We start from the raw sequence: 14360 nt of genomic DNA, 5'->3' as shown, positions 1-14360 counted from the left end.
TAGCTCTAACCGTAACTCTTTTTCTAACCCTAGCCCTAGTATTTTGTTGCGGAAGAAGGTTGTTTTAGCTGAGGAGAAAGCAGTGAAAAGTAGCTAAGAGTTGTTTGTAGACATCCAGGTCCGAGCAAGTCTTGGATTTATTGTAGATCTACATAAGGTAAGTTCCTTGTTCCAGGGTACTACAGCAGTAGGTGAGATTTGACCTGGAAATTTTTGGATTCAAAAGCAGCAGCTGTAACCTCTTTGCAATCAGCTGCCTTATTGTCCCCATTTCCCCGCAACTTACCTCTTTTCTTCTTAAGACTATCATCAACTCCTCACTTTCCTCTACAGCTTTTTGATGCTATCAATCACAAAATTCTACCCTCCTCTCTTGGACAGCTTGGCATCAAAGGATCAGCACTGAAGTCGTGAGACTAATACCAATCAGGTAGATCTTATCAAGTGTTCTGGCACGGAGCCTAGTCACCCTTTTTGGAGAAACGAATCTCCTAAATGAATACATGTAAATTTATTTTATATCTGACACAGAAGATTCAATTTTGCAATTTATTTATTTACAATTATTCACTTAGCTGCACTTTTTCTCATACTTTATTAAGCCATTTATACAGTGGAGTAATTTTGATAGGAGCAATTCGGGATAAGTACCGTACTCAGGTGTACTACAGCAGGATGTGGGATTTGAACTTATCTTCAAATCCAAAAGCAGTGGTTCTAACCATAAGGATGCCTGTCAGTCTAATGAAAAGATATTTTTCCATGAGTTAAAACTGTAAGCAAAAAAAAGAAACTACAGTCTTTAGTAAATTTACTGTTCAATACATTTAACCCAAGAATGCATCAATAAAACAATTGTGCATCTTCAGTCACTCAGTGCAACAAGGACAGTGTTCCACGCTTAGTGATCTTCCGACACAAGGTTGAGGTACTGATGCACTCCTGGAGGAAAGAACAACTGTCTGGAATATTGAGGATTTGAAAATACTGAGTGAGTCAAAAGTCTGCAACCACCCAAACATTTTAAGATGCCTAATGTTGAATTCATCTAATGACACAATTTTAAATTAGACCAAGACCTGCCATCATCTTGAATTCAACTCAATAGTTCCAAATTTAAAAGAGGTCATGTGACCACAAACATTTAAAATTTCTAAAGGCACTTAATAGTGGTCTCTTTTTCATATCTGGTTATGAAGTTTGCCCCGTCACAGTGCAGGCACTAAGCGAACATAGAGTGACGCCGACATAAACTGAGGCCATTTCATGGAATGCGTTCAATGTGTTACCCATTTTGACCAAAGTACAGGAGCAGTCAAGTGAAAACACACAATATGCAATGGAGATCCAGAATGTGGACCATCTGAAAGCACACATTATTGAGGCTTATACTAGCATCCATCCAGAAGTTATTCAACATATTCACATGGACAACCATTTATAGAGGACGACTGCCTTCAAGATGGAAGAGGGGTGTTTACAATTACCTCACACACACACACACACACACACACACACACACACACACACACACACACACACACACACTCATTGGTCTCATGTAAAATAGACGTATTAGATCAGTCCAACATTAGGCATCTTAAGAATATTTGAAATATCCCACACTTTTGGTTCCACTGCACACACTATATTTCTCAGGACTTCGTTATTCCAAAATGAAACATCTCACATCAATGTGCAGATGTGCCAGTCCGCGGAAATCTTTTCCTGGACCAAAGATTGTAAAACACACCTGGAAAACAAACTCCTAAAAACAGATTAGTTTGCAGATGCTTCAATGAGTTTTCTCATGTATTTTTAAATGCTTCCTCAAAGCAAAACTCCTTCCACACCAACTACATTTATATGGTTCTTCATCAGAATGAACAAGCTGGTGGTGTTTTAAGTGACTAGATCGAGAAAAACTCTTCCCACATTGACAGCATTTATATGGTTTCTCACCGGTATGAATAAGATGGTGCTGTTTTAAATGACCTCCTTGAGAAAAACACTTCCCACAATCGCTACATTTATATGGTTTCTCACCAGAATGAATCAGCTGGTGCTGTTTCAAAGTACTTCCACGGGAAAAGCTCTTTCCACAGTCACTACATTTATATGGTTTCTGACCAGAATGAATCAGCTGGTGCTTTTTTAAGGTACTTCTACAGGAAAAACTCGTTCCACAATCACTACATTTATATGGTTTCTCACCAGAATGGACAAGCTGGTGCTGTTTTAAATGGCCAGATTGAGAAAAACTCTTCCCACATTCACTACATTTATATGGTTTCTCACCAGAATGAACAAGATGGTGTTTTTTTAAGTGACTTCCATGGGAAAAGTCCTTTCCACATTCTCTACATTTATATGGCTTCTCACCAGAATGGACAAGATGGTGCTGTTTTAAGTGACTTCCTTGGGAGAAACACTTTCCACACTGACTACATTTATATGGTTTCTCACCAGAATGGACAAACTTGTGGTGTTTTAAGTGGCCAGACTGAGAAAAACTCTTCCCACATTCACTACATTTATATGGTTTCTCAACAGCATGAATACGCAGGTGTTGTTTTAAGAGACTGCAGTGAGAAAAACTTTTTCCACAGTGAGTACACTTATATGGCTTTTCATCAGAATAAACAAGCTGGTGCATTTCTACCCTACCTCTTCTGGAAAAAGTCTTTCCACATTGACTCTGTGTACCCTGTTTCTCGCCAGAATTAACAACCTGATGTTGTTTTGATTTTCGTAACTGAGAAAGCATCTTTCCACATTGATTGTCTTTATATTTTCTGCCACAGTGGATAAGCTGATGTTGTTCTAATTGACAAGTGTGCAAAAATTTTTTTCCACACTGTATACAACAATATTTTATGTTGCATCCTGGAATAAAAAAACTGTTCTCCAGTTTTACAGAATTCTTAGGTAAAAGTTTATCTTCAGCTTCTTTAACTAATGTCTCTGTACTGCTAGATTCTTCTAAATGAGAATGCCGCTCGACATTAACTTCATCTGTCTCTGATTTATATTGTTTGGACAAAGTAAAAGGAATAGACCTTAAGTGAATAACCTGTAGATGTCTGTCCTCTTTCTTTGAGCAGCAGTTATTTGCTACTTCATTCATTGTCACCTCTGTCCCAGAAGATAACTGACTAACTCCCAGTAACTGAGAATATGGCTCTGATTTAACTGCACTTGTCTCTCCATTGCAACATTTGTATAGAACACAAGTAGAAGAGTTTAAATGTTCTGATGAAGGGCACAACCCCTCCGTAGTTCTGTACTGTAGCTGTTGATCAGTACTGTCCTCCATTATTTTGACCATGACAATCTCAGATTTAATGTGCTCGGTATCCAGGTGCAGCCCTGAGTCCATCTCTTGAACCTCAGTACAATATTCAGGGTGGGAAATGTGCTCATCTTCAGGCTCACTTTTTACACACACATCCATGAGTGCTGCTGAGTCCTCAGAGTAAGAGGTCACCGTGTCCCCAAAACACTGTGATTCACATGGGAGGCTGTGCAGTGACACTGAAGGGTGTTCAGCTCCTGCTCCTGCCATCATGATGATGATCCTCGTCTCCAGTCGTCTCTCCCTCCTTGTGCTTCGTTACAGTACTGCTCGGCGAGATCCTCTCTGTCTCCTCTCAATGTCCACTTCCTCTTCTGTCCATGTGTCTCCTCCTCTGCTCCTGGATTCATGTACTCTGGCTGGAGGACAGATGAGGAAAAGGAGCATCAATATCCTGCATACAGGCTCATATCAAACATGTTTAACAGTGACACTGTAAATAGTAACACAGCCTGGTACTCAACACTGTGGACACTTGTGTCAAAAGTCCCAAATTAAGAGACTAGTTGTAGTTCTTCACAGAAAAGTGACATTCAATGCACAACATTTGGTTTAAATGACAAACTAAAGACTGAAGTGCAGAGACTCGACTGTGTTTCCTAAGGAGCAAAGTCCTTTAGGTAAATATGAAATTATTATTATGTCAATGGTAAGAAGACAAAAAGCAGACTGACACGAGTTTGTTCAATTTTAAAAGGCGACAATTTAAATGCTGTTGGAGTGGAAAAGTACCGCGCTGCGAAGCGCATTACGGCACAACGGGCTACAATAATAGAGGGAACACAGTGAGTGCGGTAAAAGACACATAATAACAATAATAATAATGGTGGTGGTGATAATAATGAGAGGGAGCAGAAAGAAACTCAACGATCTCAAGTTACCTGTGAGAAAAGAATGCTCTTCTCTTCTCTTCTCTTCTCTTCTCTCTTCTTTTCTTTTCTTCTTCTTATTCTACTTCCGCTGCTTTCGGCCGAAGACAAAGTGCTGCTCGCACGGAGTCGCAGCGCCACCTGGCGGTTCGCGCCCTTCGCTCCTCCAGCGCCGCCAACGACAAAAAAAGCGCGCGGACTTTAATGTGGACGCGGGAGAAGTTTTCTTGCGAGTGAAGTTAAGTGTGACAGTATCCGGTTGAAACAGAAAACTGGACAGTTTGTTGTAACTTCTGAACGGATTATCGCTTCCAGTCGTTTAAAACGGAACCGACCGGTGAACGAACGCGGGATTACGCTGTTTTTACACTGTTTTTACACTACAGTGCACGCTGACTCAGTGGGGCCAATTCACCGTTCACGTGCCCTCAATGCAGTGGACTTGCTCTGTGATCCACTGCATTCACTGGTTAAAGCTAAATTCTCTTCTCTCATGTAGCAATTCACGCAATTTCTACATGTAACACAAAGTCCTAGAAATGAGCTTTAAAACACCACCTTTTCTTGTTTTTCTCATCTTAATACTCTGCATTTCATTGGGCAAACAGAGGGACTTTCTGTCCTGTACAAACACCAGAGTGTAGCTATAGCACCCGGACGCCGTCCGTTGCTCTCCCACCGCTCTTTTTCCCTCCAACTCTTTCTGTGCTTATCCCTTTTTTACTGATAATCACAGTGACTTTGTTTTAAGTTCATATGTGCATTTTTGTTTGTGCAATAAAATACCAAACCGCTACAGTGAAATCTTTATTTTGAGTATCAAAAATAATGTACATTTTCACTACACCTTTATTTTCTCATAAAGTGACCACGTTTTGTTATTAGGTCCTTTGGGCTGCTACTTTATCACTGGCAAACATAAAACATCTGTAAGGTCACATTAAAGTGTGCATATCTGATTAAATGGATACAACGTGAGCTCAGAACACGGTCCAAAAGTTTGAACCCCACCCCCCACGTTCTACTGGGGCCTCGGGGTACTACATGTAAGCAGTTCTGGAGAAAGTTGTCTGCTAAAGGAATAAATGTAGAGATATAATACGTAAAAAGAGTTGGAAGTCTCTTCGGTGGGCTCACCACCTGCCGGAGAGACCGTAAGGGGCCGGTGCATTGTGATTTGGGCGGTGGTCAGGGCCAAGTGCCCGGCCGACCCAAACCTCGGGCGCCAACTCTGGTTTTTGGGACTTGGAATGTCACCTCACTGGCGGGGAAGGAGCCTGAGCTGGTGCGGGAAGTTGAGAGATACCGTCTAGATATAGTCGGGCTGACTTCCACTCACAGCTTGGGTTCTGGAACCACTCTTCTCGACCAAGGGTGGACTCTCCACTATTCTGGCGTTGCCCAAGTGGGTGTGGGCTTATTAATAGCCCCCCAGTTTAGCCACCATGTGTTGGAGTCTACCCCGGTGAATGAGAGGGTCATCTCCTTGCGCCTTCGGGTCAGGGAACGGTCTCTCACTGTCGTTTGTGCTTATGCGCCTAGTGGCAGTGTAGAGTACCCAGCCTTCTTGGAGTCCCTGGAGGGCGTGCTGGAAAGCGCTCCCACTGGGGGCTCTGTCGTTCTACTGGGGGACTTTAACGCCCACGTGGGCAGCAACAGTGATACCTGGAGGGGCGTGATTGGGAGGAACGGCCTCCCTGATCTGAACCCGAGCGGTGAGTTATTGGATTTCTGTGCTAGTCGCGGTTTATCCATAACGAACACCATGTTCATGCATAAGGGTGTCCATCAGTGCACTTGGCACCAGGACACCCTAGGTCGGAGGTCGATTATCGACTTTGTAGTCGTTTCTTCTGACCTTCGGCCATATGTCTTGGACACTCGGGTGAAGAGAGGGGCTGAGCTGTCAACTGATCACCACCTGGTGGTGAGTTGGATTTGATGGCGGGGGAAAAAGCTGGACAGACCTGGCAGGCCCAAACGCATAGTGAGGGTCTGTTGGGAACGTTTGGCGGAGGCCCCTGTCAGAGAGGTCTTCAACTCCCACCTCCGACAGAGCTTCAACCAGGTCCCGAAGGAGGTGGGGGACATCGAGTCTGAATGGACTATGTTCCGTGCCTCCATTGTCGGGGCGGCGGTTCGGAGTTGCGGCCATAAGGAGGGTGTCTGTTTTGGTGGCCGCGAGATCTCGTCTCTGCTTTTTGCGGACGATGTGGTCCTGTTGGCTTCATCAATTCAAGACTTGCAGCGTGCGCTGGGGAGGTTTCCAGCCGAGCGTGAAGCGGCGGGGATGAGAATCAGCACCTCCAAATCCGAGGTCATGGTTCTCAGTCAGAAAAAGGTGGATTGCCCCCTCCGGGTTAGGGGGGAGTTGCTCCCTCAAGTGGAGGAGTTTAAGTATCTCGGGGTCTTGTTCACGAGTGAGGGAAAAATGGAGCGGCAGGTTGACGGACGGATCGGTGCGGCGTCCGCAGTAATGCAGTCATTGTACCGGTCTGTTGTGGTGAAGAGGGAGCTGAGTCGTAAGGCGGAGCTCTCCATTTACCGGTCGATCTACGTTCCTACCCTCACCTATGGTCATGAACTCTGGATCATGACCGAAAGAATGAGATCGCGGATACAAGCGGCAGAAATGAGTTTCCTCCGCAGAGTGGCTGGGCGCACCCTTAGGGATAGGGTGAGGAGCTCAGTCACCCGGGAGGAGCTCGGAGTAGAGCCGCTGCTCCTCCGCATCGAGAGGAGCCAGTTGAGGTGGCTCGGGCATCTGTTTCGGATGCCTCCTGGATGCCTCCCTGGGGAGGTGTTCCGGGCACGTCCCACTGGGAGGAGGCCTCGGGGCAGACCCAGGACACGTTGGAGAAACTATGTCTCCCGGCTGGCCTGGGAACGCCTTGGGGTTTCCCCAGAGGAACTAGAGGAGGTGTGCGGGGAGAGGGAAGTCTGGAGGACTCTGCTCGGACTGCTGCCCCCGCGACCTGGCCCCGGATAAAAGCGGAGGAAGATGGATGGATGGATGGATGGATGGAGTTGGAAGTCATGGCTAGCGTGCACTATACCAAGGCCCACCATCTGAGCTCTTTGCTGTCTGAAAGAGCAGGTGCTTAGCTGACAGTACTGCTTTTTCACTTTCTCACTCTTCTACAAATCCAGCTACGTCTTGCAGTGCACAGAACAAGTGAGCTTTGACGGAAGAATCTGTAAATTCGTAAATCAACAGTGAGTAAAAAATACATCAATAATTGTAAAACAGCTTACTATACCAACCAAACAGCAGAAGCCACATTAGGCAAATGAGTCCGCTAAATATCTGATTAATAATAACTAGCGGACTACTTATTCAGTTAGCTGAATTTATCCTAATTCTTTTAGTAAAGAAGATTAAATTTACTGCAAAGATATACATTTCTTCATGAGATAAAACATAAAAAATTAGACAAATGTCTTTAGTAAACAGTAAATTGTTCAGTACATCTAACGAAAAAAGTGATACATAAACGAGAACTATACTTGTTCCACTGACCGCCCAGTGCAACAGGACTCCATGTTCCATACTCTGTACCACGCTATTGAATTCTGAAGGTACAACTGTTTGCAACATGTAGCAATTGAACATCCACTGTGGACACAACACATCTCAGAGCTCAGTTACTGCCGAAGACAATATTTCATGATGGTCCATGGTTCTTTCAGTTTCTAGAAAGCCCAAGAGAGATTTTTCAGAAGTAAAATACTATTTAACAACAAATTAGTTTTGCAGATCTTCAATGTGTTCTCTCATGGATTTTTAAATACCTTTTCAAAGTAAAACATTTCCCACATTTACTACATGAATGGGGTTTCTCACCAGAATGAATCACCTCATGCTTTTTGAAGGTACTTCCACAGGAGAAGCTCTTTCCACATTCACTACATTTATACGGTTTCCTACCAGAATGGACAAGCTGGTGCTGTTTCAGGTGGCCAGACTGAGAAAAATTCTTCCCACATTCACTACATTTATACGGTTTTTCACCGGAATGGACACGCTGGTGCTGTTTCAAAACACCATATCGAGTAAAACTCTTTCCACATTCACTGCATTGATATGGTTTCTCACCAGAATGATTACGCTGGTGCTGTTTTAATGTACCTCTGCGGGAAAAACTCTTTCCACATTCACTACACTTATATGGCTTCTCACCAGAGTGAATCATCTCATGCTTTTTAAAGTTACTTCCACAGGAGAAACTCTTTCCACACTGAGTACATTTATATGGTTTCTCACCAGAATGAACATGCTGGTGGTTCTTCAGGGTATGAGACTGAGAAAAACTCTTCCCACATTCACTACATTTATATGGTTTCTCGTGAGAATGAATAGCCTTGTGGTTTCTTAAGTAACTCGCATGGGAGAAACATTTTCCGCACTCAATACACGTATAAGGTTTCTCACCAGAATGTAGACGCCAATGATGTTTTAAAGTACTTCTACAAGAAAAACTCTTTCCACAGTGAGTGCATTTATACTGTTTTTCGCCAGAATGAACACGCTTGTGCTGTTTTAGGTGAGTAGACTGAGAAAAACTCTTTCCACATTCAATACACTTATAAGGCTTCTCACCAGAATGAGTTTGCTGGTGAAGTTTTAAATAAGAACTCTGAGAAAAACTCCTTCCACAAAGACTACACTTATATGGTGTCTCACCAGAATGAATTTGTCGATGATGTTTTAAGGCACTTCCACAAGAAAAACTGTTGCCACATTGACTGCATTTATATGGTTTCTTATCGAAACAAATAATGTTGTGGCGTTTTGATTTAACTAATTGACAAGTTTTTCCACAGTGAAAAAGCTGGTGCAGTTTTAACTGACAGCTTCGAGAAAAACTTGTTCCGCACTCCATACAACAATATTTGACATCACCTCTTACAGTAAACAAACTGTTGTCCGGTTCCACAGAATTCTTCTGTAAAAGGTCATCTTCAGCTTCCTTAACTGCTCTCTCTGTTCTGGATGATATTTCTAACTCAAAATGCTGTTCTACATTCATTTCATCTCTCTCCGACTTATACTGGTCAGACACAGGACAAAGAGAAGCGCTGATTCCAACCTCCTGTAAACCTTCACTCTCTTCCTTGACACCATAACCGGCACCTTCATTAACATCCTTCTCTGCACAAGAAGGTTCCTGTAACTGAGGATACTGTTCTACCTTCACTTGTTCAGTCTCCAATTTGTATTGTTTGGATAAATCCAAAGCAGAAACGTTCAGCACCGACGGAGGACTGAGCCCCTCGCTAGTACTGCAGTGCTGTAGATCACCTTTGTCTTCCTTTACATTGACCAGATCAGCCTCAGATTTAATGTGCTCAGTATCCAGGTGCAGCCCTGAGCCCATCTCTTCAGCACCAAAACCCTGAACCTCAGTACAATATTCAGGGTGGGAAATGTGCTCATCTTCAGGCTCACTTTTTACACACATATCCACGAGTGCTGCTGAGTCCTCAGAGTAAGAGGTCACCGTGTCCCCAAAACAGTGTGATTCACATGGGAGGCTGTGCAGTGACACTGAAGGGTGTTCAGCTCCTGCTCCTGCCATCATGATGATGATCCTCGTCTCCAGTCGTCTCGCCCTCCTTGTGCTTCGTTACAGTACTGCTCAGCGAGATCCTCTTTGTCTCCTCTCAATGTCCACTTCCTCTTCTGTCCATGTGTCTCCTCCTCTGCTCCTGGATTCATGTACTCTGGAGGACAGATGAAGAAGAAGAGGAAATAATATCAATATCAAAGTTCAGCGGAATCACTGTCAATACAAAATATTTAAGCTTAATGACAAATGAAGCTGCAAATGTGCAGATACTGTTTAATTTACCACATCGGCAATCCTACTGTAAAACAAACACATTCGTATAGGTTTTTATTAGCTCGGGAACTGAACACTGGTCTTCAGTTTCACTACAAATTTCAATCTCAAACCTGAACACGAACCATTAAGACAGAATGAAAGGCGCCCAGAGTCCGCAGCCTCTCGCAAACTGGGTGCACAACAAGATACACCCCTATATGACCGAATACACTGCTGCAATAAGACCTTCTTTATTATTGACTTCGTAAGTACATTAAAATTAAATCTTACTTAAAATGACTGAAAATAAAAATGTACACAACGACCTGTCACCCCGCAGAGAGAGTACCACTCGCCGATTAAAACAATCTCAGCAAAATGGGCTACAACTTCCCTTTGTCTTCTATACAATCAATAAAAAATACATCTGTATATTTATAGGTATGTTTGTATACATATCTTATATATTCTTATTTCCGTTTACATGATTTTGATTTATTAATGATATATCGCCGGGAAACGCGCGCTGAGCAGGACTCCGCGTGGCAGGACCGCCTTCCTTCGGGCTTCGCTCCGCGTGCTTCCTCCTCCTTTACTACAGCCTCGTTTACCGCCTTTACCGCGTTTAATGCGTTTATCGCCCCTCCTCCCCCCCGGTCACATTTATTCGTGATCAAAAAATGAGATTTTCAGCCTTTGGAAAATACGAAATTTTGAGACGAAACAAGAAGAAGTTTCAGACTTTTTTCAGTCGTTTATTTATGTAGCTCCGATACGTAAATCCCTGACGGTACCCTGTTTTACCGTATTATTAATTCTGACCCAAAGGACACCGAGGAAAAAGCTGAAACGAAGGACAGGACGAACACGCCTTACCTGTAGAAAGGAGAGTAAAAGAAGCAGTAAAAGGGAGCAGAGAGGAGATAAACACACGTTACGTGTAGGGAAGAAAAGGCGGAAGTAGCGCCGGAAGTAGAAAAGTGCTGCTCGCAGGGGGTCACAGCGCCACCTGGCGGTTCGCTCTCGTTGCTCCTCCACCGGAAACTACACTCACGCGCGGCCCAGATAACGGTCTTCGCTCGCGCCGCCGAATCAGCGGACTGTGCGAATTGCCATTACTGTATTTTTATGGAAAGACAACAACCATTTCCGAAACGAAATATGGGTCACCTGACACTAATTACAATGCCGAAATAAAATGTATTTTTCCAGCACAAAATGAGTTTCTCTCAGACACACTGCAATGTTCACGAACTCCAAGGAACGGCGCAGACACCTTTTTTTTCTCTGGAGTTTGGTCACCTTCTCAACTCAAGTGTCTCCACATCGCGCGTTTCAACAGCATGTGAGACACACACACACACACACACACACACACACACACACACACACACACACACACACACACACATACCTCGCAAAACAGCTCTTGTACGACTGACAGGAGAATGAAGATGCTTGTGCTACTTTTTGCTCATGATGTTCCTACACGGAGTGAGAAAAACTGCTGCGCAACCACATTCACTACTTTGAGGCAGGTGTTCAACACACACTTTGTCAGTAAGCTGGGCTCTTCGGAGTTCCACACTGACTGCTTTGCACTTGTTCTCCACCCTGAAGCACAGTACAGTACTACAGTATGTAGCCGTTTCCTTTTAAGCGACTCCTTCGCAGAGGAGCTGCTCCACACTGCAGCTCGTAGGCGTACAGCTACTGCACAGCTCTCCATCATGAACTGCTATGTCTCTTCTGGAAGATTCTGCTCAACATTAACAATCTGTCTCTGATTTGTATTGTTTGGACAAAGTAAAAGGAATGCACCTTAAGTGAATAACATGTAGATGTCTGTCCTCTTTCTCTGAGCAGCAGTTATTTGCTACTTCTGTCCCAGAAGATAACTGACCAGCTCCCAGTAACTGAAAATACGGCTCTGATTTAACTGCACTTGTCTCTCCATTGCAACGTTTGTATAGAACACAAGTAGAAGAATTTAAATGTTCTGATGGAGGGCAGAACCCCTCAGCAGTTCTGTACTGTAGCTGTAGGTCGGTACCGTCCTCCATTAATTTGGCCATGACAATCTCAGCTTTAATGTGCTCGGTATCCAGGTGCAGCCCTGAGCCCATCTCTTCAGCATTGTTCAACAGTCCACTGTTGTTTAGCAGCACTTGGTTGGTGTGAGAGGACATGGGTTTGTTCGCTGCTCAGTCCGTGTGGAGTTTGTCTGTTCTCCCCGTGGCTGCGTGGCTTTTGTCCAGGTGCTCCAGAAAGACATGCTTTCAGGTGAAATGGTGGCTTTAAATTGTCCGTAGTGTGTGTGTGTCTCACTGGTTTATGGATGAGTGACTCATTGAAAGTAGTGTATCTAGCAGTTCAAGTTATCCTGGTGAATACGGTGTGTGGGCTAGTAGCACTAGATAGTGCTCATTGGAGGTTACTTTGGAGAAAAGCATCTGCTAAATGAATAAATGTAAGGCAGATTTAGACCCCTTAGACTGTTCCAGAAAAATGTTCAAAATACTATACTTTGATGGTTTATTCAGCCTAACCAACCAACATTTTTGCAGTGCAGCAAGGAAGCCTCAAAGTGCTTCATCGAGTGAGTAGATACTTCCAGCTTGTTCAGCCCAGGCTGAGGAAACCTTTCTCTCGTACAAACACATTCCTTCATTCACTGCATCGTTACTTTGGGGGAAGCAGTGAAGTTTCAGCAGAACAGCAGCGCAACGTGCTCTGTTCAGAGATCTTAGAAAAGGCAAGGACTGTCGTTTCACATAATGAGCAGAACAAATAAGCGGACATCGTGTCCTCAGACACAAAACGCCTTGAGGCGTCACTAATACTTTGAACTGAGATGCCTTGGACTGTACATTTTATTCCACAAGGACAGCTCAGATTAACAACTTCTAAACTTTAGTGGCTGTGGATTTTGCTTCAGGTCATTGTGGTGTTTTACACCAAGAACGAATCACTGAGAGTTTTGTAAAAGAAAGGTTCCTGCCAGCCTGTAGGGTCTAAGTTGACAAAGGTTAATTGTCATTGGTTATTTCTTATTGAAGTGGGATTGTTATAGGCTGCACTATGTACGCGGGCTTTTTTCGCGCAGGAGCAGAGAGGTTCCATGGTGACAAGTGAGATTGTGACACGAGCTGCTGTTCTTAATAAACTCTTTTACGTGTGCACTCCAAGTGTTCCAGCGTTTCGTTTCAGTAACCTCCAAAGAACAGTGTACCTTCCCTTCGGACAGCCCCAGTCATTATTCAATATATTATTTGGTAGACACAATTTTATTTTTGCACAACATTGCACACACTACACTTTTTTTCTTATTTAATCTTTAATGTTGAACTTTACATTCATTCTGTTATATACATGAATAGACATGATATGTATGGTCCCTAGAAAAAAAACAGTTCTTCCGATAACATCAATCCAACAAATCTAATAATACATCTTTACCTCTTGAATCATGGGTTACACTGAGAACATTTAGATAAAGCTGCAATTAATTAAACATTTCCTGTAGAGCATTCATTCATTCTCCATCAGCAGCTCAGACACTCAGCACAACATCCCCCCTGGACCAGGACGAACTGGACGAACAGGCACATGAAGCTATTAGAGTGTAGTGCTCCTTTAAGAGAGCGGTGCATTGTGGGAAGTGAGTGCAGTTTCTGGTCCACTGCTGTCCGCCATGTTGGGTGATGAAAGTGATGTGTGTTCGAGCGAGTTTGTTTCATATTTACTGTATGTGATTATCAACAACAAGTGTACACTTCAGGTAGAGTTTGAAATAAACACCATCAGTGGATCCCACTTCTGTTCGTTATTAATCCAGCTAGTAATTTATTATTAGTAGTTGTTAGTATTGTGGCGCGCAGCGCCGTGGTTTGGAGGATGGGCGTGAAGGGCAGAGGCAGCGTTCGTCTCGAACGATTTTTGAACACCGGTACACAAGGAAATAATGCCCGCGGTCCAAGGACCCCTCCACCCTCCAGGGCCTGCGCCTCAAGCCAGCCTTCCCAGCCTGCTTAGCACACCCAGGCTCTCTTCTCTTTCTCCCTCTGGCAGACACAATCACCACTTGCCACTTGCGCCTGCCGCCTCGCCACAGGCCCACACGCCGAGTCCGCTGCCACGCTCAGGAGAGCAGCTCTGTCTTGTTGCGCAGCCCTCCCGCGTGCGCGTTTTCTCCGCCGCGCCGCGCTAACTTTGGAAAACTCGTTGGGGTGCCAGGCAGGCTGGGCGCTTTCCCCATGAAAGTGGCGAAATCTTGCCCTGCAGGCAAATTTGCGTTGGCGGGTTCGCTCA

At 44.1% G+C, this 14360-nt stretch overlaps 1 protein-coding gene across 4 annotated transcripts; it reads right to left on the bottom strand.

The window, feature by feature from the left end:
- Window positions 1-580: 580 nt before the first annotated feature.
- LOC108919711 (zinc finger protein 493-like) lies at window positions 581-11000 on the bottom strand. Of its 4 annotated transcripts, none has more exons than XM_029252300.1 (3): window positions 10926-11000; window positions 8017-9948; window positions 581-2672 (listed from the first exon to the last, which is right to left on the bottom strand). In XM_029252300.1, the coding sequence occupies exons 2-3, from the start codon at window positions 9804-9806 to the stop codon at window positions 1796-1798; spliced, it is 2667 nt and encodes an 888-aa protein (XP_029108133.1). In that variant the 5' UTR covers window positions 9807-9948; window positions 10926-11000; the 3' UTR covers window positions 581-1795. The 4 variants fall into 4 exon arrangements, 3 of the variants coding, with proteins under 3 accessions (XP_029108133.1, XP_029108126.1, XP_018583443.2); XM_029252293.1 differs by having other exon boundaries at window positions 581-3388; window positions 9627-9948; XR_003797710.1 differs by lacking the exon at window positions 581-2672 and adding an exon at window positions 7199-7419 and having other exon boundaries at window positions 7745-9948.
- Between the last annotated feature and the right edge of the window lie 3360 nt (window positions 11001-14360).

The sequence above is a fragment of the Scleropages formosus genome, chromosome 1 (genome assembly GCF_900964775.1).
Source record: "Scleropages formosus chromosome 1, fSclFor1.1, whole genome shotgun sequence".
Lineage (NCBI taxonomy): Eukaryota > Metazoa > Chordata > Actinopteri > Osteoglossiformes > Osteoglossidae > Scleropages > Scleropages formosus.
The sequence above is the reverse complement of the archived record's forward strand: the minus strand, read 5'-3'. Positions and strand labels throughout refer to the sequence as shown.